The sequence below is a fragment of the Strix uralensis genome, chromosome 1 (assembly GCF_047716275.1).
Source record: "Strix uralensis isolate ZFMK-TIS-50842 chromosome 1, bStrUra1, whole genome shotgun sequence".
Lineage (NCBI taxonomy): Eukaryota > Metazoa > Chordata > Aves > Strigiformes > Strigidae > Strix > Strix uralensis.
Genome location: NC_133972.1, coordinates 173,734,204 through 173,756,556, shown reverse-complemented (window position 1 = coordinate 173,756,556; position 22,353 = coordinate 173,734,204). Strand labels below are relative to the sequence as shown.

Below are 22,353 nucleotides of genomic sequence, written 5' to 3'. Positions count from 1 at the left end.
TCCCACTAGGAAGTCACAAAGAACAATAAGATGCCCCCTGGCACTTTCCTTGCTGAGCAAATCAGCACGTGGCCTCTGCTCAAATGTCCTGTGCTCCAGCCCCAACCATCTTGGTGGTCTCTGCTTTATGCATGGCCAACCATCACTGTGTTGTACTGGGAGCCCTAAACTGGTCCCAGTGCCCAGCTGTGGTCTTGCAATGACAAAGAGATGGGATAGATGCCCTTCCTCATCCTCCTGGCTGCATTCCTGCTCGTACAACCCAGGATGCATTTGGTGTCAGCACTGCAAGAGTGCCTGGCTGTCTCCTGGGAGCCTTCACAGAATCACAGAATCTCAGAATCATCAAGGTTGGAAAAGACCTTGAAGATCATCCAGTCCAAGCATTAACCTCACACTGACCGGTCTCAACTCCACCAGATCCCTCAGCGCTGGCTCAACCCGACTCTTCAGCCCCTCCAGGGATGGGGACTCCCCCCCTGCCCTGGGCAGCCCATTCCAACACCCAACAACCCCTTCTGCAAAGAAATACTTCCTAAGAGCCAGTCTGACCCTGCCCTGGCGCAGCTTGAGGCCATTCCCTCTTGTCCTGCCGCTGGTTCCTTGGCTCAAGAGACTCATCCCCCCTCTCTGCACCCTCCTTTCAGGCAGTTGTAGAGGGCCATGAGGTCTCCCCTCAGCCTCCTCTTCTCCAGACTAAACCCCCCCAGTTCCCTCAGCCACTCCCCATCACACCTGTGCTCCAGACCCTGCACCAGCTTCGTTGCCCTTCTCTGGACATGCTGGAGTCATTCAAGGGCCTTTTTGGAGTGAGGGGCCCAAAACTGAGCCCAGTCATCGAGGTGCGGCATTTGGCCGTAGTGATACTCCTCCAGCTGGCCTCAGCCCATCGCTCCAGCCTGTCCAGATCTCTCTGCAGAGCCTCCCTACCCTCGAGCAGATCAACACTCCCACTGGTTCCCTGGGGTTGTCTTCTGCAAAGGTGCTTTCCAGGAAGTTGACCACAACCTGTCCTGCTGCATGGGGTTAATTCTGTACTAAATGCAGGTTTTTCCTGGGAGATTGGCCTCATCTTGCAAAGTTTTAAAAATTCAGGGTAAAGTTGGCGAAAAAAATCAAAAATACCTAAGAATTTATGGCCTGGCATGAATTTCCTCAATATCTCACTGTCTCATCAAAGTGGAAGTTGGGCTTCCCTGTGATTTCAAGTGCTGTTGATGGTTTTCTCTACATCATCGTTGTGTTGACGTTGGAGATATTATCTGACCCTGTCCGTCTTTCTCCGTTTAGCCGTGCTGTTCAGCGGAGTTTGGCCATCATCCGTCAAGCCAAGCAGAAGAAAAAGAAGAAGGAATACTGTATGTACTACAACCGCTTCGGCAAGTGCAATCGCGGGGAGAGCTGCCCCTACATCCATGATCCAGAGAAAGTGGCCGTCTGTACCAGGTATGGATGGACACAGCCGCATGCTTTGGCCTGTCACGGTAGATTGGACCATTGGTTGGCTTTGGTCCTTGCTCATGTGCTATTCCCCAGGGAAACAACCTGATAACTGAGATTTACGCCCACGAGGACAACTGTTCTGGGTCAGGCCTAGGGTCTACCCAACGCTGTTGGGTTGGGAGATACCTACAGACGGAGGACAAGATGAGAGAAGGGCTCTTTCTCCTGGCTGGGACCTCTCAGCTTCTGGCAGTGAAGCCCAACAGCCTGGTGGGGTTTGTTTTTCAATTGCTAGAGCTTGCCACCAAACTATCATCATGTCGGTAGTTCTTTTTTTCTTGTGAATTTATTCCTTCCTTTCTTTAACACACGGTATTTACAGCAATGGGTTGCACAGCTGAATTATGGGCAGCATGAAAAGGGCTTCCCTCACCTGGCTGCCTGGCTGGTGTGCTGGGTGCCTCCTCACTCGTGGTTCTTGAGAAGGATGGAATAACCATTCCCTGATCACCTTCTAGGCACCACTTAGAACTATATAGTCCTCCCCTCTCTGTCCAGACTTCCCAGACTGGAGAATCACGGTCTATTTAATCTCCTCTGGTAACTTTTCTCTAAATTTACACATCATTTTACACCTATTAATGCTAATAAAGCATCACACAACCAGCCTCCAAGTTAAATACACACATTTTGGTTGTTCTGCACAGCCTGAGGGATTACAGAAATATATATTTCACATTTTGGAGGTGGATACCATCACCAGAACATTTCCGTCTAATAAGTAACTTGCCGTATTGTAGTACAGAAGCTCTAAAAAAATTTAAAAATCAGAGTAGTCTTTTAAGAATTAGTAATAAGATCAAATCAACATTTCTTAAATATAATCAGAATAATAGTCCTTAGTGATTTAGTTACTGCTGTCAGGTTGAAGATGCCGTCAGGGTTTGCCAGGTGGAATTTAGAGACTAAAACACGACTTGAGAGCCTGCTGTGACCACGCACCGGGTGATGTCTTCTAGCAGCGTTTCTCAGATCCACTTGGACCCGTGCAACAGGTTTGAATCCTTCAGCCTGTGACGCAACGCGGCTACGAGACTCGGTAATTTATTACAGGAGAACTGATTCATGTTGCCAGCTCATTATACCTGCCCAACAGTTGATTAAACTATATTATTAGTCGTTTAAAAAGTGTAGAAAAGCCAACTCCACTGATGAACTCTTTGAGTAATTTCTCCGTAAAATTGCTGCTGTGCTAGAAATCATTTGGAGGTTGGACAAAGCTTGATGGGAGACCATATAGGAGGGAAAGGTGATTTATTGTTTTTTTTAACTGATTTTACTTGCTCTCACTCATTCTCCCATAACACATCCTTACGAGCACCGAGGTGGATGTCCAAGGTGTCTGGTCAGGATTATTTCTGGTGATGTAGAGGACAAGGGATGCCAGCTGCTGAGTCCTCACTTTGAATCCTTGGTTCTTCTTATGTTGGTGACCAAGTCTGGTTTTGGGCTGTGCTCCTTGCATACTTTAGGAATGGATGGTCCTAGAGGTCTTTTGGGCCTCCAAACTGCTCCATTTCCATGAATCACTAGAGGACAATGCTGGTTTTCTCCCTGTTTTGTGTCTCCTTACCCTGGTGCCTTCTAGCTCCAATCCCATTCTTTAGGTTTCCGTTATCATCTCTTAATTTTCTCAGCCTGCTTTTGGTTTAGGTCAGGGTGTTTTGAGGAGGTACACGTAGCTATGCTGTGATCAATCATCTGCAAACCTAGTTGCCATCAACCAGCTGGTTTTCATATCTATATGTTCCCATTCAAACAATTTGAATTCTATTTTATTTTTAATGAGTCTCTTCATGCTCAGCTCTGTATTTACCCAGATTTTATAAATAAAGCTGAGGCATATTCTGTGCTCCAGAACCTCTCTTCAAGGCTGTGAAGCTGAGAGCACGTACACCTGGAGTCTTCTTCTGGGGGGTTCAGACCATCACTCTTCCCATGATAACATGTGTTTTATTAATCTGCTGTCACACTGGTAGCTCCTAGAAAAACTTCTGAGTCTAAACATCCTCATGTGCTTTGGGATGTTGGTTTCTGTTTTGTGCCTCTCTCTGCTCCTCCTGGTTGTTGGCCACTCACACCTGAAGTCCTCCTGGTGCTTCTTCCAGCGTCTGCTGTAATCAGGGCTCTAGGAACGAGCTTACTCCTGGGAGCATCATCTTTGTGGTACAGGCCTTGCTCTACCTACTAATGAGCAGCCAAATACGGTGAAAGAACAAAATCTATCAGGAAGCATCAGCTGCTTTTCTAACAAGGACTCGTACCAATTTAGGGTGTGAAATGGGCTTTAACAGTGAGCTCGGCAGCAGTCTGGCCTTGGGGCAAACGTGGTAATGGGGCAAGACAGATGCTTGGTGTTCAAAACCACGTGTTTTGCGACCCGCCTCGTGCTCAACCCTCTCCTTCTGGTGTATCTACAGGTTTCTCCGTGGCACGTGCAAGAAGACGGATGGGACCTGTTCATTTTCCCACAAGGTGTCCAAAGACAAGGTCTGTATGGCTTCCCAGCGAGCGCGGTGGTGGTTGTAGGGGAGTCTGCCTCATTGAGTGCTTCCAGCAGAATTTGTTTGTAGTTTGCATGCCAAGCTGTCCAGGCTCATGCTGGGGTTGTGAGAGCAAAGTGTGCCTCTTCAGCCAGTGCGGTGAATCGGTAGATGAATGCGTTAAGCAGCAGATTGGAAACTCTCTGAGCACATGTCTTACAGGGAGCGGCTGAGGGAACGGGGGGGGTTTAGTCTGGAGAAGAGGAGGCTGAGGGGAGACCTCATGGCCCTCTACAACTCCCTGAAAGGAGGGTGCAAAGAGTCTCTTGAGCCAAGGAACAAGCACCAGGACGAGAGGGAATGGCCTCAAGCTGCACCAGGGCAGGGTCAGACTGGCTCTTCGGAAGTATTTCTTTGCAGAAGGGGCTGTTGGGCGTTGGAATGGGCTGCCCAGGGTGTGGGGGAGTCCCCATCCCTGGAGGGGTTGAAGAGTCGGGTTGAGCCAGCGCTGAGGGATCTGGTGGAGTTGGGAACGGTCAGTGTGAGGTTAATGGTTGGACTGGATGATCTTCAAGGGCTTTTCCAACCGAGATGATTCTGGGATTCTGTTTGTAGTTTGCTTGCCAAGCTGTCCAGGCTCACGCTGGGGTTGTGAAAGCAAAGCGTGCCTCTTCAGCCGGTGCAGTGAATCAGTAGATGAATGCGTTAAGCAGCAGATTGGAAACCAGAACAACTGGGGCTGTGTTGTGTAACGTGTGTTGGGTTAAGGAGTGCTTAAACTCCAGAGATTGGAGAGAAAGAGCACAGGAGTAGTGTTTAGTTGTGTCTAATCCTTAGCTACCTCCACAAGATCACCCTTCGTTCTAAATCACCCTGTGCTGAGGTCGGAGGAGGAGGATGTTTTAACATCCAAGAGCTTGGAGGTATAAATTAACCTTTCTAAAAAGCCAGGCAGTGAAACCGGCTGGCAGAACGGCTTTTGAGTTCATCATCGTTTTCAACCTTCTTGATATATTTGGGGCTCCGTGGTTTTATTACACAGAGTGAGGTGGAAAAATAATTAGGTTTTCTTTTAGTGATTATCAGTGTACGATTTAGCAGATTAACCTCCATTCAGTGGCTAGGATCGCCGGTCGGATGTAGCTTTGGAGACCTCAAGCGTTGAAGCTGAGGTGAAGTAGGTGTTGAAGGTTAAGTGTAGCTGCGGGTCCTTCGCTGAGCTGGGATGTGCTTCAAGCACGTATTTACATTTCAGCTTTGTCGGACGGATTTGGAGGCTCATTTCTCTGCTACTAAGGATCACCCAGACAACAGCAGTAAGGTTAATCCCACCGCGGTATTGAAACGCCAACCAGAGCGGTGGTACTGCGTGGGGAGAGGATTGTGAGCTGGTGCCGAGGCTCCGCTGTCGGGGTTCTGCACTTGGGCCACAACAACCACCAGCAGTGCTACAGGCTTGGGGAGGAGTGGCTGGAGAGCTGCCAGTCAGAGAGGGACCTGGGGGGTGGGGATTGATAATGAGCCAGCAGTGTGCCCAGGTGGCCAAGAAGGCCAATGGCATCCTGGCTTGTATCAGCACTAGCGTGGCCAGCAGGGACAGGGAAGGGATCTGACCCCTGTGCTTGGCACTGGTGAGGCCGCCCCTCGATGAGTGGGTTCAGTTTTGGGCCCCTCACTCCAAAAAGGCCATTGAATGACTCGAGCGTGTCCAGAGAAGGGCAACGGAGCTGGTGCAGGGTCTGGAGCACAGGTGTGATGGGGAGCGGCTGAGGGAACTGGGGGGGTTTAGTGTGGAGAAGAGGAGGCTGAGGGGAGACTTCATGGCCCTCTACAACTGCCTGAAAGGAGGGTGCAGAGAGGGAGGATGAGTCTCTTGAGCCAAGGACCCAGCGGCAGGACAAGAGGGAATAGCCTCAAGCTGCGGCAGGGCAGGGTCAGACTGGCTCTTAGGAAGTATTTCTTTGCAGAAGGGGTTGTTGGGCGTTGGAATGGGCTGCCCAGGGCAGGGGGGGAGTCCCCATCCCTGGAGGGGTTGAAGAGTCAGGTTGACCCAGCGCTGAGGGATCTGGTGGAGTTGAGACCGGTCAGTGTGAGGTTAATGGTTGGACTGGAGGAGCTTCAAGGTCTTTTCCAACCAAGATGATTCTGTGATTCTGGGATGGAGATGCCAGAAAGCGGGATGTGAACGACGACTGCTTTTTCCCGGAGAAGCCTATAAGGCTCAGTCCTTCGTCATGTCGCTCGATGAGTCTACAGCCCCCCTTGGGTGGATTTCTGGTGTGTCATTTATCAAAAGCAGCTTTGTCAAAGCTTTCGCAGCTAGGCCTGCACCACGGTGGGGACCAGAGCTCACCTCAGCCATGCTGGATCTGGAAGCGCTGCTTTTAATTACTCAAACTTTGGGGTTTTTTCACCCATACCCTGTGAATTGTCCTTATAGCACCTTCTTCTCCCCACGCCCTCCAAGCATCTCTGTCCTTCATTCCCCACCCACAGCATCGTGTAGGTAATTACAGTGCAATTACTGACCTGTAAAGGATCTAACCCATGGGATGTCGAGTCTCATCAGCATGTGGGACAGGACCTCTTCCAACAGCGTTTGCCTTTGGGCACACGCTTTTCTTGTCTCCCTTTCCCTCCGTTTGCCTAAGGCACGTTCGTTGTCAGTGGGGAGCTCATAAGTTATCGTGGCAGTGAGCAGAGTCGCTCTGAACGAGGCACAAAGCACCATATGTTTTTTACATGTATCTCTCTTCAGAGTCACTTAATCACAAGTATATAAAATAGAGAAGATAGACTGGGGACAGCTATATTCCCTGACTCGTGGCGTGTCAAAGGAGGGATGGGGATGAGAATTGATAGAAGGAAAAAGGGCTGGCTTGGGTTTTTTTTCTTCCTAAAACATATCTTTAGACTTCAGAAATAAAGAAGCCAAGAAAGAAGAAAGCTTTACAAAGGGACTGGCTGTTGGTGTATCCAGAATTGTTATATTTAATGCAGTTTTGGAGTGGATATGGGGCCAGCAACTTCTCTTCACCCAAGTGATGTGCAAGTGCTAACGGCAGCACGCAACCCGCTGCCTGCGCCTCTGAGCCGAAGGGTTGATACTCATCCAGTCTGCACGGGACCATTGGCTTACATCTGTACCGCCAAATTAAATGATATTTCAGCAGGTGCCAGAGTTTGTTTGTGGTCCCAGGGCAAAAACCTGGGTGAGACTTGGGACTTGGAGGTGGCCAAGGAGCCATTCTGGTCAGCGGTTTGGCCGTAGCCGTGTGCACCGAAGGATGCGACGGCTGGATGTGGATGGGTTTGTGCCAGCTGTTCGCAGTACCTGGAAATATTCCTCAGCATGGAGGAACTTATTTGCTGATGAAGATGTGGCCTCAGTTTCCCTTCCAAAAACACTTGGTGTGTCTTGATGCCTCAAGGAGAACCTCAGGCTTTTGACTTCTGGGCTCCATTTTGGGTGAATAGATGGAGAATGATGGCTGCAGCATGGTGTGGAAAACTCAACCTTTCCCATTTAGCAACACCTCATCAGTTAGGATTTGGGGAAGAATAACAATAATATGACTGTGGTAATAGAAGTGAATTAAAAAGGAGTGGCCATGCTGAAGTCTCTTGCAGAAGAGCTGGTTTGCCGATGGCATTTTGGGGACAGAATCCCTAGGAAGGGGTCCTACAGGGAGCAGGTGGTCTCTGCCCAATCTCCCCTTTCCCCTTAGCAGTTTTCCGCTATCGAAGTATCATCTAAACCCAAGACAAGTCATTAAATTAACAAGCCTACAAACGAAGCAGGCAGGTGCCAGCTCTCTTAACGTGCCTTAGGAACAAATGCTTCCAGAGCACGTGTTTCTGGCCAGGCACGTTGTGCTCCGCGGGGGAAGGAGGATTATTTTTCGCGGGATTAGGCACCCCGGGGGCGGTTCAGAGGTCTCCGCTTGCCACCTTGTCGTCAGCGCGGACTGGAAGAGAAACAACCTCCTCTGCGGAGTTCAAGCCTGTTTCAGGGTGATTTATAGCTGCAGGGATGCTGCTACCCAAAGCGAGAGGCGACTTTGCTTTTCAACTCCCGTAGCTCCCTGTTAACCCGGGTGATTACTAGCAAAGGTGGCGTTAGTCTCATTTATCAGCGGCAGAGAAAGGCAGGTGAAGTCTTTCAGCAGAGGAAGGCAGCGGTTTCCCCCCTGCTCGTGGGTTTTTTGGAGCAGATCCCACCTGCTCCTCGGATGAGGGTTTGGGGGAGCAGCTTGGTTTTGGCTTTTGTTGGGGTTTTAACACGATGAATAATTTTCTTAGTGTGGCTAATGACGATGTGGTGTCGCCTGTGGTTTGGGGGTTCCTGGTTTTGTTGATGCGTCGTTCGTTGACTCTCGATTTCATTTTGTGGTTAGGGGGGACACACCCCACAACCTCCTCATCAGAGAAACTTCAGCTTATTGTCATCGTGTACCTCACCCCGGTGGGAAGTCACTGGGGATGGGGCCCTGTACCTGGTCCAGGAGGTGAAAGACCACGGGCTTGTGGGGCTTAACTATTGTTTTGAGGACAAAACTCTTGCTCAACCTTGGGGCTATCCTGTGTCTCAGTTTCCCCACTGAAAAATGGGGACAGTCGCTCTGTTTTCTATGGGAAAGCTGCGTGGGTTAAGCTTTTCCCCATCCTAAGCAGCAAAACCCTTGCTCCAAGCAGAGGATGCTCTCCAGGGCAGAGGGCTGCTCCAGACGGCACGATGCTTTGCAGATGCTTTCAAAACCCAAACTATCCCTTTGGCAATGGAATAAGGAGCCTGGAGGAGAGGGAAAGCTGGCAGTTGGGGAATTTTGCTGTGCAGGGGATGCAGGGTAGAGCTCTTGGTTGAGGAGCATCCGTCGAGGCAAGGCGCGGGGAATTTCTCCACGACAGTGGATCCCGGCGATTGAGAGAAACCGGTAAATCTGAACGAATGGGTTTGTGAGTGAAGGTTAGCGAGAGGCTAGGACTCGGGCAACCGCCCGCTGCTGCTACAACAGCTTTTCCCCTTGAGGAACTCGAAAAGAATCAGCATTTTTCTCCCTAATAGAGCTTCAAAACTCTGTTGTGAGCAATTTGGAAATTCACGTTGAGTTTCGGGTTCATTAGCTGCTGGCTCCAAAGCGTGTACATAGTCAAAGCTGTCTAATACAGACGCACCGCACCAGTGCCTTGAATTAATGTTATTGTTATTTGTGTGGACGTAGTGGGGTGCAAACAAGGTTAATTGAAATGAGAGTGCTGCTTCCTCTTGATAATGGCTCAGGCTTGACAGCAAGGAGGAGTTTATTTTTGTAGAAGAGCTGCCTTTATTATCCCTTTTTATTAGAGCTAATTTGGGCTCTATATCAAAAACTACATTAAGGGAATCATTTACGGTCACACCACCACCACCAAAAAAGATAGCCCCAGAGCCCTGTCCTTTATGTTAATGTCTGCAGTTAAAAGACAATTAAAAATAAACTCTTCTCTTTTAAAGCACCCTTTGTTTTCTTTCCTCTCTGCTTCCCCCTCCTTCTATTTCTCTCTTTACCTCAAGTGAGCCAATTTAGTTAAAACCCTAACGTGCCCTTCAGGGAAAGGGATTTTTCCAGATAGCCTCAGCTGTGGTTATTGCAGAATTGTAAATACTAGTTTGGGGATGCTCGAACTGGTGGGACTGAGATGCTACCGGTGAACGGAGGTATCGATACTGAGCTGAGCTGGAAGGAAATTCGGCATGTAGGGGAGCAGCGAGGGATTGAGCAGGAGGAGCTGGATCGTCGCGACGGCTTTGGGAAGCGCCTCTTCCCATCGGCAGCTGCCTGGTCGGGTCGGGAAGTTGCCTGCGGTAGCCGGTGAGTTAAGGATGCTGAAATATCGCAGCAGGCTGGTAATTTGTTTTTAATTATAACAGCTGGCAGAAGGTGAAGTTTGTGGTTTGAGGACGATGAGGATCCTTGCTTGTTCGCTTTTCGCCGTCGGCTGTCGCGCTGCTAAAGCTCGGGAGTAGTGAGGGCGGGAGCAGGGCTCTGCTCCGTGGATCCGACCGCTCTCCTCCTTGACCGCTCGCGGCATGAGCCTGGGCTCTCCTCCTTTCCCTCCCTCCTGGAGCATCCCTCCTCCAGTGCTCGCAGCCCTTGGTGATACCAGGCTGATGCCTTCGCATTATGTAACACCCCAAAAATGCTTGCGGAGGTTTTCCCCTTTGCTAGGACACACCTTTTGGAGCTTTTACCTAACCACGTGCTCTCCAGCCAGCTCCGTATCCACAGAACAGCCAAATGGGGGGGGCACAACCAGGATGCTATTTTGGCCTTTATGATGGCCAGACCCCCCTACAAACGAGGACCTGGGGAGCAGTGGCCCCTTCTCTCCTCTTCAGGCTTACTTGGGAGAGTGTCGGCAGAAGATGAACCTGCCACGTGCGTCGTGCCAGCAAAGCCCTCGTGATAGCAGAGCTTATTACGATTCCCCTTCCCTTCCTCGTGCTGTACAGAAGCAGTTTTCTTTCTGGTGGCAGTTTCGTGCTTTCCACCCTTTTTCCAGCATCCTGAAGGATGCCAAGGCAAACGTATTCACCCCCAGTGCATTTATACACTGGGACCACATAATGTCAGGGAGCTGTGTTGCAGGAGACTGATAGAAGAGCTAAAAATACCTCTGGGATCAGTGGCTGGCAAAAGGTGTATATTTATTTTATGCATGTCACAGTTTTATTTCAGTTCTGGGTGTTGGAACGGTTCCTAATCATGAGTCGGGGGGAGCACTAACGGGTTTCTCATCCTCTGCCCTTGCAGATGCCGGTGTGCTCCTACTTCTTGAAGGGAATTTGCAGCAACAGCAACTGCCCGTACAGCCACGTCTACGTGTCCAGGAAGGCAGAAGTGTGCCAGGATTTTCTCAAAGGCTATTGCCCCATGGGAGAAAAGGTAAAGAGGGGACAGCTCTTGGGGTACCGGGATGGATGCGCCTTTGCTGAAGCCACAAGCTGTTTTTTTGTGAGAGCTGTGGCACTGAAGGGAGCTGTAGAGCTGGAAGCTGCTGAAGACCTGGATGGGATGAACAGCAGTCCAGTGCCTTTCCAAAGGGTGATGGGCAAAGTGGTTTGGTTGTCTTGCAGGCAGGAAAGAAAAGGAAACAAATTAAACGCTGCAGCTTGCAAACGTTGTGCTGGTGTTTACCCGGGAAGAGCCGGCCGAACAGGAGCCAGTAGTGTGCCCAGGTGGCCAGGAAGGCCAATGGCATCCTGGCTTGTATCAGCACCAGCATGGCCAGCAGGGACAGGGAAGGGATCTTACCCCTGCACTCGGCACTGGTGAGGCTGCCCCTCGATGAGTGGGTTCAGTTTTGGGCCCCTCACTCCAAAAAGGCCCTTGAATGACTCGAGCGTGTCCAGAGAAGGGCAATGGAGCTGGTGCAGGGTCTGGAGCACAGGTGTGATGGGGAGTGGCTGAGGGAACTGGGGGGGTTTAGTGTGGAGAAGAGGAGGCTGAGGGGAGACCTCCTGGCCCTCTGCAACTGCCTGAAAAGAAGGTGCAGAGAGGGGGGATGAGTCTCTTGAGCCAAGGAACCAGCGGCAGGCCAAGAGGGAATGGCCTCAAGCTGCGCCAGGGCAGGGTCAGACTGGCTCTTAGGAAGTATTTCTTTGCAGAAGGGGTTGTTGGGCGTTGGAATGGGCTGCCCAGGGCAGTGGTGGACTCCTCATCCCTGGAGGGGTTGAAGAGTCAGGTTGACCCAGCACTGAGGGATCTGGTGGAGTTGAGACTGGTCAGTGTGAGGTTCATGGTTGGACTGGATGATCTTCAAGGTCTTTTCCAACCTTGATGATTCTGGGATTCTGTGAGCCTCCCCGGAGTGTCCATGTTAGCAGAGGCTGGTGCCCGAGCCAATAGCACCTGCCCTGAAAACTGTTAAATAGATGAGAAGCGAAGGAAAAGGCTTAGGAGTCCTTGTTTTACACAGAAAACCCACAGACATTAATGCTTATTTTGCGTGCTGGCTCTGTGATGGGTTAAAACTTGAGCCTTAGATCTTGTAGCTCAGTCTTAGCAGCAAGACCACCCTTCTCACCTAGCCTGCAACAACTGAGCCTTAAGCTGTGCCCAAATATGTATCTGGAGGCTTCGTGGAGCCCACCTCCAAGATCCTGGGGGCCCTCTGGTTTAAATAAATATGGTGAAGTCCTACATGGACTTTATGTGCACCCTGGGTAGACATGCAACCTTGTCTGTGAGCTTACGGCACCTTGTGTAACACACAGAGCTTGTGAGAGAGCAGCTTTCCTGAAGTGGAGCCTGCAGCTGGCGGCCACTTGCTGGTTTCCAAAGGGATTTTAGGACTGTTACATGCAAAAAGATGAAATTTTGGAATTTATCTGACATTTTGTGGCTCCCCACTTTGTAAGCGATGGAAGAAGGGGGCGGCAGTGAGCTCAGTTCCTCAGTGGCACGGAGCCACACTGCAGGATCTCACCTTTCATGGCTAAGGGAGAGGGTTGGCCATGCTGGTGTTCCCCTGGGAATCAAAGCGACTGTCACATCTGACTCGTCGTTGCTGTTTTCCATTAATTGAATAATATCTTTCCTTCTTGGAGTGAACCACTCTTTCCTTAGTAGAGCACATGGTTTTCTTTCGGATCCCTTGAACAAGGTATGGGCCACCTTCACTTGGTTTCTCCAGCTGCCATCTCAGACTTGCCAAGAGCAGCGGAGTCCCCAAACGGTCATAGTTCAGAAGGGGCAGCCAGTCACTTTGCCACCAGGTTTGAATAAAGCAAAGGTGGACTCTCAGATTTATGGAAATGATGCTTTTCTGCTGTAGTTGAGAGCTGCCAGGCTTTTTTCTTCTGGAGGGGTTATATGGTGGGATTTCTGTTCATCCTTTGACCATTGTGGCCAGCAGGTTGAGAGAGGGGATTTTCCCCCTCTACTCCGCTCTGGTGAGAGCCCCCAGAGCCCTGCGTCCAGCTCTGGGGTCCCCAGCACAGGACAGACATGGAGCTGTTGGAGCAGGGCCAGAGGAAGGACACGGAAATGGTCTGAGGGCTGGAGCAGCTCTGCTGGGGGGAGAGACTGAGAGAGTTGGGGGGGTTCAGCTGGAGAAGAGAAGGCTCCGGGGAGACCTTAGAGCCGCTTTTCAATATTTCAAACAGGTGTATAAGAAAGACAGAGAGAGACTTTTTACCAGGGCCTGTAGTGACAGGACAATGGGTAACAGTTTTAAACTAAACAGGGTAGATTTAGATGAGATCTAAGGAAGAAATTGTTCCCTGTGAGGGTGGTGAGGCCCTGGCACAGGTTGCCCAGAGAAGCTGTGGCTGCCCCCTCCCTGGAAGGGTTCAATGCCAGGTTGGACAGGGCTTTGGGTAATCTGGGCTAGTGGAAGGTGTCCCTGCCTGTGGCAGGGGGGTTGGACTGGATGATCTTTAAAGATCCCTTCCAGCCCAAACCATCTGATGATTCGATTCTATGATTGCTGTGCAACGTTGGCCCATCTCTATGAACGCAGCTGGAGGAAGGAGCCATCCTCTTCTCTCGGTCTGCTTCTCTCTGGGCAGTTTGCAAGGTGCCTCTAGGATGTGTTTGATATGGAAGGAAACATCACATCAGTGTCGTGGCTTGGTTCAGCCATGATCCGAGAGCAAATGAACAGGAGGAGACAGTGAAAGCTTATTCCTTGAGCTGGAGACTCCACGTACCCTGCTGAGAACACAACAGGAACTTTGCAAGCTCTGCTTTAAATCGGCTCTTCGGCTGAAAAAACGAGCCGCTAATGAAACAATCATTTTGTTTCCCTCAAGTCTGCCAGATCTCAGGGCACCATCTCAAGTATGCCCCAGTGGGCCTATGGAATGATATTATTTTATTGCATCTAACGGATAATGCGTGGAGAAATATTTGCCTAAGCACGGTTTTGCTCTGACTTGCTGCTCCTGGAGATTTCTAACTCCCTCATGATTTCGATGACCAGACAGATGATTGGATCCACGTGCTGCTCTGGCCTGGACCCCCAAAGGGCTTTTCTCCTTCGTTTCTCCATCCCGGTAGCTCCCATTGACAGAGATTCAACCCAGCAAGTGAAGCTGTAGGTGCTCAGTGCCCATCACCGCAGTGTCATCGTGCAAAGCCACCAGCCTGGCCCAGAACCCAAACACAACGCCAAACGGTGCCTTCTGGGAGGCAAACCCATCCTTCCCCAGGAGAAACCACTACCCAGCAAAAAACAACCAAAAGAAAGGGGAAAAAAAGCTAAAAATGAGAGCTTTAAGGAAAGCGGGACATCAGCAGCAGTGGAAGGAAAGGCTAATAAATTAGTTTGTGCCTAATTACTTTTTGTGGCAGCACGTGGAGGGGACTACGTGCAAGATAAACATTTCCTCTGAAGGAAAACACAGGCATCCTGCCACCTCCCTCCAGCACAGCACTAGCCACGCAGGCAGGGTCCCTACAATTATTTTTAAAATATTCCAATTTAAATGAAAATATAAAAGAGATATTTAGAATATTTATTCTATTAGTAAAAGTGCTTACCGTGTCACTTTTAGAGTGTCAGAAAAGCATTCTCCTACAGATGATGGATAGCAGCCTGTAATTATATATGGGGAGAAATTGCTGAGCGGGCCATATTTAACTGGGGAGGAGAAATACCAGCTTGGGCCATTAAGGGTTAATTTTATTCTCTAAATAATATAAAAAGTGCTGAGTCCGTGCCTTTTGCTCAAAGTAGAAAGTCCTCAAATGGACCCCGGAGAGTTTATAATATTCTACTGAATCAAGTAAAAATGTTAACCTTGCTTCATAAAACGATGGCTTGTTAAAGATGCGCAGTCCCTTTTCTTTTGAATAATTTAGGATGGGAGTAAATTTTCTCTCGTTCTGCCTTTCGCTGTCCGAGGAACGGCGAGAGCTGTCTGCCTGCCGTTTGAACCGCAAAGGGCGCGGACAGCAAAGGTGTGTGACACTGGCGTAGCGTCCTCGGTGGATAAACTCAAATGAGGATGGCCGGTAATTAGGAATTTCAGTTCTTTTGTGTTGGGCTGTAGCACACTGGGCTCTTCTTCCAGTCATGTTTTCCCCTCTGTGCTCCCCCAATTTGTGATTTTTATCAGACCTTCATAAAAAATGTCCATTGTTATCCATAATTTATGATGTGGCGTTGGCAGTGTTGCCTCTTAAGTACTTTCTAGAATGTCTTGTGGGATGCTCAGGCCAAGTTGATCAGGCCTTTGACCTATCCCATGGGCTGTAACCGCAACTGCACGAGCTCTTCGTACAAACGATGCCGGGACTGGCCCCCTCTGGCTTCATCAGGAACTTAGAATTAAGTGAGAAAGCTTTAATTTTGCATTCCCAAGTCCCTTTTTCAGGAACATAGACTGTAGAGGGTAAAGGTCCCTCCACCCCTGGGGAGAGGGGACAGCTCCTGTACGAGAGCATGACCACATCCTTCGTTAAGGGAATGTTACCCCCAATATTAATTGTTTCCAGGAGGGAACAGGTAGCAGAGCTAGGAGCTTGATTTCCAGCATTCTCACCAGTTCCTCAGTCATGGGTTGGGAACTTTCTCCAACTTGCATGCGCTCACGTGGTCCTACAGCTTCGTAAAGGGAGTGGAGGAACCTGCAAGTTCAGCTCGGTGAAGCGGTCGGGGAAATACGGCTCCAAATAGCTCTGTTGCCTGAATCATCTCTAAACACGACATCATACGTGTCTTAACTAAAGCCACGAAGTGATGCTCACCACGGAAATCTCCTTGTTGCCTTGCCTGGAGCTCCGTGATCTTCTCTGGCACCATGAAGAGGTCATGCTGGGTAAGGCTGGTCGCTCTGGGCTGGTCACCTGCACTGGAGGAAGCCTGAAGGGGGAAGTGGGAAGAGAGGGAGAAATGGGGCCTCTTGCTGGCGCTCCCCAGGGTTTTCCGAAGACGTTTGAATGAGCTGCTCTACGGTAAAACCTCCTCTCTGGTTCCTCATCTACATGAGTCCTTGCACCTGCATCTCGGCTTGGGGTGTGGGTTCACTAGGAGAGGATGGGGTGAGGCTGGTGGGCGCAAGGGACGAGGTAGCGCCAGCGGGCGAAGCCGTGGTGTCCCCCTGGATGTAGGGAGAAGCAGGAGGAGATGAGGTCCTGAGCGGGCTGCGTGGCCAGCGAGCCTGGAGGAGAGATGCCCGGCTTGTCTGGGAGGCGATTTTTCTGCCAAGCTGCTCTCCTTGCTGCACCCATGCTCGGCTTCTGAAATAATACCCAAATAATATGAAATATTATGAAATAATATCACAGAATCACAGAATCCTTCAGGTTGTAAAAGACCCTTGGGATCATCGAGTCCAACCATCAGCTCTACTCTACAAAGTTCTCCCCTACCCCACATCCCCCCACAGCTCATCCAAACGACCCTTAAACACACCCAAGGATGGGGACTCCACCCCCTCCCTGGGCAGCCTATTCCACTGTCTGACCACTCTTTCTGTGAAACATTTTTTTCCTAATGTCCAGTCTGAACCTCCCCTGTATGCAGTAATATGAAATAATACTGGGCCCAAAGGATCTCGTTGAGTGATAACGTGTGTTGCGTGTTGGGCTACTGTTGTAATGTTTGATGGTTGACCGTGGGCTGAGATCTCTGTGTGGCTGAGAGCTTGGACCTGGGAGTTAACGGCAAGCGCTTGCATTACATCCGCAGATGACCCCGAGGAACAGCTGCCCTGAGATTTGCTTTACAGGCACAAAACGTGACTTACCGGGGAATAAACTGTATTTGGAAGAATCTGGCTAGGGGAGGTTTTGGTGCTGGCATCCTCTAGCCCTCGCAGCGTGTCAGAGCAAAGGCAAGTGAGTCAGCCCGGTCCCCTCTAACTGCTGCATCTGTAAAATTGTTTTGTATTAAATAAGCTTTTCCCCCATGGTGTACATTAGCGAGCGTGCCGCATTAAATACCGATCTTCATATTGTTTCCATCAGCTGCCTCGAAGCCTGTGGGTAAATTGCTCCCCCGTGGGAACTGTTAAGCAGTAAGACACAGTGAGATTAAACAACGAGGCTACCGTGAAAAGGAACGGGGAGATGTACGGGAATAAATCATGGGTAAGAGGGGGCTCAGGGCTCTGGTGTTTACCAGCAACCATCTCTCCTGGGGACCCCGACCGGCACAACCAGCCCCGTCCCTGATGGTGAAGCGTGACCAGGGGACCTGCCACCGCAGCAGGGTTTGACCCGCTCTGGGTGTCCTAAAATCCATCTTTTTGGTCCTGTTGTGTTGCTCAGCCAACAGCCTTTCACCAAAGCTCTGATTTGCACCTTATCCACGTAAAATATTGGCCGTGCTCATGCTAAGAGGGGCAGGTTTGGTTAGCATGCGCTGCCCAAGGAAGTGGAGCTTCCTTGGGAAAACTCATTTTCCTCCCTCAGGTGGTGTGTGGTGTTTTTCATGGTGGCAGCTGCTTGATTTTTCTGTAGAAAATACAAATATGGGGACTTTCTCAGCTGATGCCTTGTTCTCGTTTGCGTTTTTCTAGTCTTGATGATGTATTGGGTTGGTTATTTTCTCCTTTTCTGGTGGAAGTTTTAACATGTTCCCACTATAAACTTATTTCATGTGTCTGATACATTTAATTTAACACAGTTCTTTAGGAAAAGCCACATGAGCTGTGTTAGCAGCAGTTAACAGTTAAATGTCTTTGGGGTTTTCTCTTAATTATCCAGTGCTCGGTTCGTGATAGAGAACAGCAGCCTGGGGTCCCTTAATCTGTTATCACAGAAAGATGAAGATCAACACTGTTCATATTGCATACTTTCAGCTGTTTTTTTTGTTGTCTGCTGGGTAAAACAGCATTTTTCTTTTCTCACAGCCAACAGCCATCAGATGTTGGTCTTTCTGGGTCTTTCTTCCCCCCCTTTGGTCCCAGGTTGACCCCCAGGGCCTTTTCCTTGAGCACATGCAGTCATTGAGGAACCTGTGTACGTTCATCCACGTAGTTGCTGGCTGATTCCCAGCTCTGTAGTGACACTCCACCTTCATCTTTCATCAAATCACAGAAGGGTTTGGGCTGGAAGGGACCTTTAAAGATCATCCAGTCCAACCCCCTGCCGTGATCAGGGACATCTCCCACCAGATCAGGTTGCTCAAAGCCCCATCCAACCTGACTTTGAACACCTCGTGATGGGGCATCCACAACTTCTCTGGTCAACCTGGTCCAGGGTGTCACCATCCTCATCATGACAAATTCATTCCTCAAGTCCAATCTAAAACTACCCTGTTTTGGTTTAAAACCGTTGCCCTCATCCTGTCACTACAGACCCTGGTAATAAGTCTCTCCCCATCTTTCTTATCAGCCCCCTTCCTATATTGAAAGAGCACAATAAGGTCCTTCTGGAGCCTGCTCTTCTCCAGACTCCTCCAACCTCAGCTCTCATCCCCTTGTCCTAGGAGAGATGCTGCAGCCTGCTGGTCATCCTGGACTTCTGTCCCAGATGGTCATGGTGGCCACCACAGCACCTGGCACATAGGTGTGGAGGTGAAGGACACTGGCTCTCCTCTTCCTGCAGCATCGAGAGACTTTGTGACAGCAAAAAACTTGGAGGTGCTCAATAGCAGAAGCTTCTTGGGTCTAGCAAGTGTAAGAATCACAGTGAATTATTAAGCTGCATATAAAACCTTTAAGAAGATCCTTATCGCCCTCTACAACTCCCTGAAAGGAGAGTGCAGAGAGGGGGGGATGAGTCTCTTGAGCCAAGGAACCAGCGCCAGGACAACTGGGAATGGCCTCAAGCTGCGGCAGGGCAGGGTCAGACTGGCTCTTAGGAAGGATTTCTTTGCAGAAGGGGTTGTTGGGCGTTGGAATGGGCTGCCCAGGGCAGGGGGGGAGTCCCCATCCCTGGAGGGGTTGAAGAGTCGGGCTGACCCAGCGCTGAGGGATCTGGTGGAGTTGGGAACGGTCAGGGTGAGGTTCATGGTTGGACTGGAGGAGCTTCAAGGTCTTTTCCAACCGAGATGATTCTGGGATTTTGTGAATAATTTCTTGCTTCTCCATCCTACTGTTCTGATCAGTTGTGCTCTTTCTCCTCAAGGTCCCCACTGCTGTGGTTGGGCTAGCGGTGGGACAGGAGCTGCCCTATGCTCACTGCTGCCATTTCGGAGCTCCAACATCTCCCTTAGAGGAGAAGCACATGGACAAATCTCTGGATGAAAGGTCCATCAAGGATTGTTGAACATCTTCTGACTGTGGAAATCCTGAAAGCTCAGGCTGTTCCTTGATCTCGTACCCCCAAAACTAGTCCTGGCTGTGGCCAGAGAGGATCTAGGAGAGGTTTTGGGTGTGTCCACGTGTGCTAGCATCAAAAGAGGCCATGTTTTGGGGCTGAGTTTCTTCCAGATCAGTTTTCTGGGTAGCAGCCTTGTACCCGTGGGTCTTCAGCATCATATCAGTGTGTCAGCAAAGGTTTGCTCCTCTCCTGGAGGCTCTTCAGATACTGTCTGAGACCTTAAGCAGCTCTTTCACGTGCAGATTGTGCACACTTTTAGTTTGGGACTGACTAAGAGGTTTCAAATACAGATGACTTTTCATTCAAGTCACCCCAGGGCTGATGCCTGGAGAGAACCAGCTGTGGCAGGAGCGGATTTCTTGGCTTGAAGCGCTCATGTCCAAACTCCATGACATTGTTAAGCTGAATTAGACCCAGTCAAGCTGAGAAGCTCCTCCTTGCCCAGCTATCGGCGGGGGGCTGTTTGAAGTCCAAAAAGTCTTAATATAAAACCTCTGCACTCGGTATTAGCACGGGGAGGGATACAGGGAAGGCTAAACTTTGAACCATCCCAAATTTTCTATATCTTGGCCGTACCTCCATCTTATTCCTTTTATGATCCTATCACAACTTCTTCCAATTTCCTCCTCCTTTGAATCAGAGAGAGCTGGTGGCAGCGGGACATGCTTGTGGTGTTGGATAAGGAAGACCAGGATCTTGCAGGTGTGCAGGATCTCGCTGGATCTGAGCAGAGGGGCCATGGGGAAACAGTGATGCCATCGATGGACCCCTCAACATGATGAGGGGGTGCCCAGGAGGCAGCTGGAGGGGCTGTTCATTAAAGCTGTAAATCAGTGAAAGGAGTGAGCTGGTTAAAGGGTGGAGAAGAGGAAGAGGAGAAAGACTTGCATGATTTTGCTGCTCAGAGACACATCACTTTCCTCTTCCATCTCGGTGAAATCTTTAAAGATGACCCACGTGAGGATGGGCTTGCTGAGCCCCAACTCCCTGCTCTGTACCTCCTTGTCACCAAACACATCCTGAACCGGGGATAAAACTCACTCCTGTTCCTATTAGAAGAATCAAACCTCAAACAGATGTAACCGCCTGCGTTCATGAAGGTTGGGTATTTGGGTCTGAACATCAGCAAATTGCTTTTTCTTAAGAGATGATCCATTTTATACACTTCCAGCAGGAGAGTGTGATGAGGAGGTGTCGCATTAAAGCATCTCGGCAGCTTCTCCTCCCCCTTCTCTCATTCGTGTGAGGGAAAGAGCCATTTAAGATTTAAATTTATCTCCATCTTACACGCAGCTGGTTTGGTCTCAGCTGGAGGACAGGTAGAAATGCCTGGTCTTAGCGACAGAAACACTGCGTGAAGCTTTGTGTGGGGCTGGTTTTAGAGGTTACGAGCCCTCTCTGGGCTTTCTCATGTAGGATGTCAACACATGTGCAGGAGGAAAGAGGAGAAGGTGGATGCATCAGCATCCTTTTTCCTGGTGTTGAAGGAGGCATGGCATGGAGAGCTACCCAGGCATGGCTCCCTCACCTTCCTTTTGACACAAATTGTGTTGGGTCTGTTTGCCGGGAGTTTTTAGTGATATTTTAGGCGTATTTGTAGATAGCAGCCATGTATCGACCTGTTCCACCAGCAGGTTCATGGTGTGCTGAGTGGACCTCGACTTTCCTCCTGGTTTTTGGTGCTTGCTGGTGCGTCTGGGTGGCACTGGAGATAACTCCTGGGTAGTGGGGCAGCTCCTTCTCTGGGATGGGTGATTTGTGGCTTACCTTCTTCCATCGTTCAGAAGTAGCGGATGGAGAGCACTGCCTTTGATAGCTCTTTTATAGTCCACTGCAGCTGTACGAAAATCAACTACTAAAGCAACTTCATTTCATTTATCTTTAATTTTGGCTCTGGTTGACAGATGTTTTCTGGGTGGTAGAGTTGCCTGCTTGATTTCTTTTTTTTCCTAGAATGTGTAGCAGAAATCTTCATCAACAAACTGATTAGTAAGTAAAATCTTTATTAAGAAAAAAAAAAAAGTGGGTAGGCTTGGTAATGGGTTTGCTTGTAAGATCATGAACGGTGGCCAGGCTGGATTTGAGCAGGCTGAAATCTGTCCAGGTGGATCTCATTGGCTTGCTGGGGACGTTGAGTCCTTGCGTATCTCCTCTGAGTGACAGTGGCTGTGCTGCTCATAGCAAGTGCTAAATCTCAGTGCTGGCGATGGGAGCTTTCCGTTAAAAACACTTCGTAACCTGCAGAGGAGGTTTAAAACCAATCGGGTTTCTTCCATGCCCAATCCTACCTGTGTATCGCTGTGGAAATCTTTGTGGGTTTCCAGTTGCATCTTATTTACCGTACTCTGTAATGGCATAATGAGGGTTCTTATTGCTACTTTAATTTAACTGTAGTATCTTAACAGCATTCAGATGCTTACGTTAAAGATGTTGCTTATCAGGGCAAACTCGAACTGCTTAATAGCCTGGGCTAGTTGATAATAGCACCTAGATAAATACCGGTCTGTGATTTTCTCTCTTGCACTTTAATATCCTCGTAGAAGAAGGTTCATCGCAAAACGTCAAAATTAGGAAGTTCAGGGGAAAAGCAGCTGCTGAATCACAGCTATAAAGTGGGAATATACCGATGAGGCAGAGAGTTCTTAATTTCAACCTGAACTTCTGTACAGATGAACGCAAAGAAGAGCAGATTTTGTCTTTGCTTCCTGTGATGGAATCTCCCTTCGTTCCCATCTGTTCTCTGTGGGTGGACGATCTCTGTGTCCCATGAGCAGTGGGTGACACCTTCCGTGAGCCACCTGGCATCACGCACGTGGTGAAGTCCCTGTTATCCCTGACGCAGATGACACTGCAGGGGATGTCCGGTGGATGTCTGGCTTGCTCCATCCTCAACAATGATGATTTGGGGTTGGTATTTGCCATCGATGGGTTCCCCATGTGAAACTGGCTCCATCATGGCTTTGAGTTGTGATGGATGAGATTGCGAGGGTCTCTGATAGAAATGGGGTTCCTCAACAAAGCAGCGTGGGGAATGATTGGATGCCATAGACACTGCCACACGGCTATGAATGCTGGGTTGGGGATTCACCTTCTAGATGGCCACGTCCAAA

General features: G+C 49.6%; 1 protein-coding gene across 8 annotated transcripts in view; it reads left to right on the top strand.

Moving 5' to 3' along the window:
* ZC3H3 (zinc finger CCCH-type containing 3) overlaps nucleotides 1–22,353 on the top strand; it is a 202,052-nt gene that overhangs the window by 153,837 nt on the left and 25,862 nt on the right. For all 8 annotated transcript variants that reach the window (XR_012631543.1, XM_074889093.1, XM_074889078.1 and 5 more), the window contains exons 7-9: nucleotides 1,291–1,446; nucleotides 3,924–3,993; nucleotides 10,781–10,912. Coding sequence is in view for 7 of the 8 variants with exons in the window: in XM_074889093.1 (XP_074745194.1) it covers nucleotides 1,291–1,446; nucleotides 3,924–3,993; nucleotides 10,781–10,912 (358 nt within the window). In the remaining variant the exon portion in view is untranslated. The remainder of the gene's footprint in view (nucleotides 1–1,290; nucleotides 1,447–3,923; nucleotides 3,994–10,780; nucleotides 10,913–22,353) is intronic.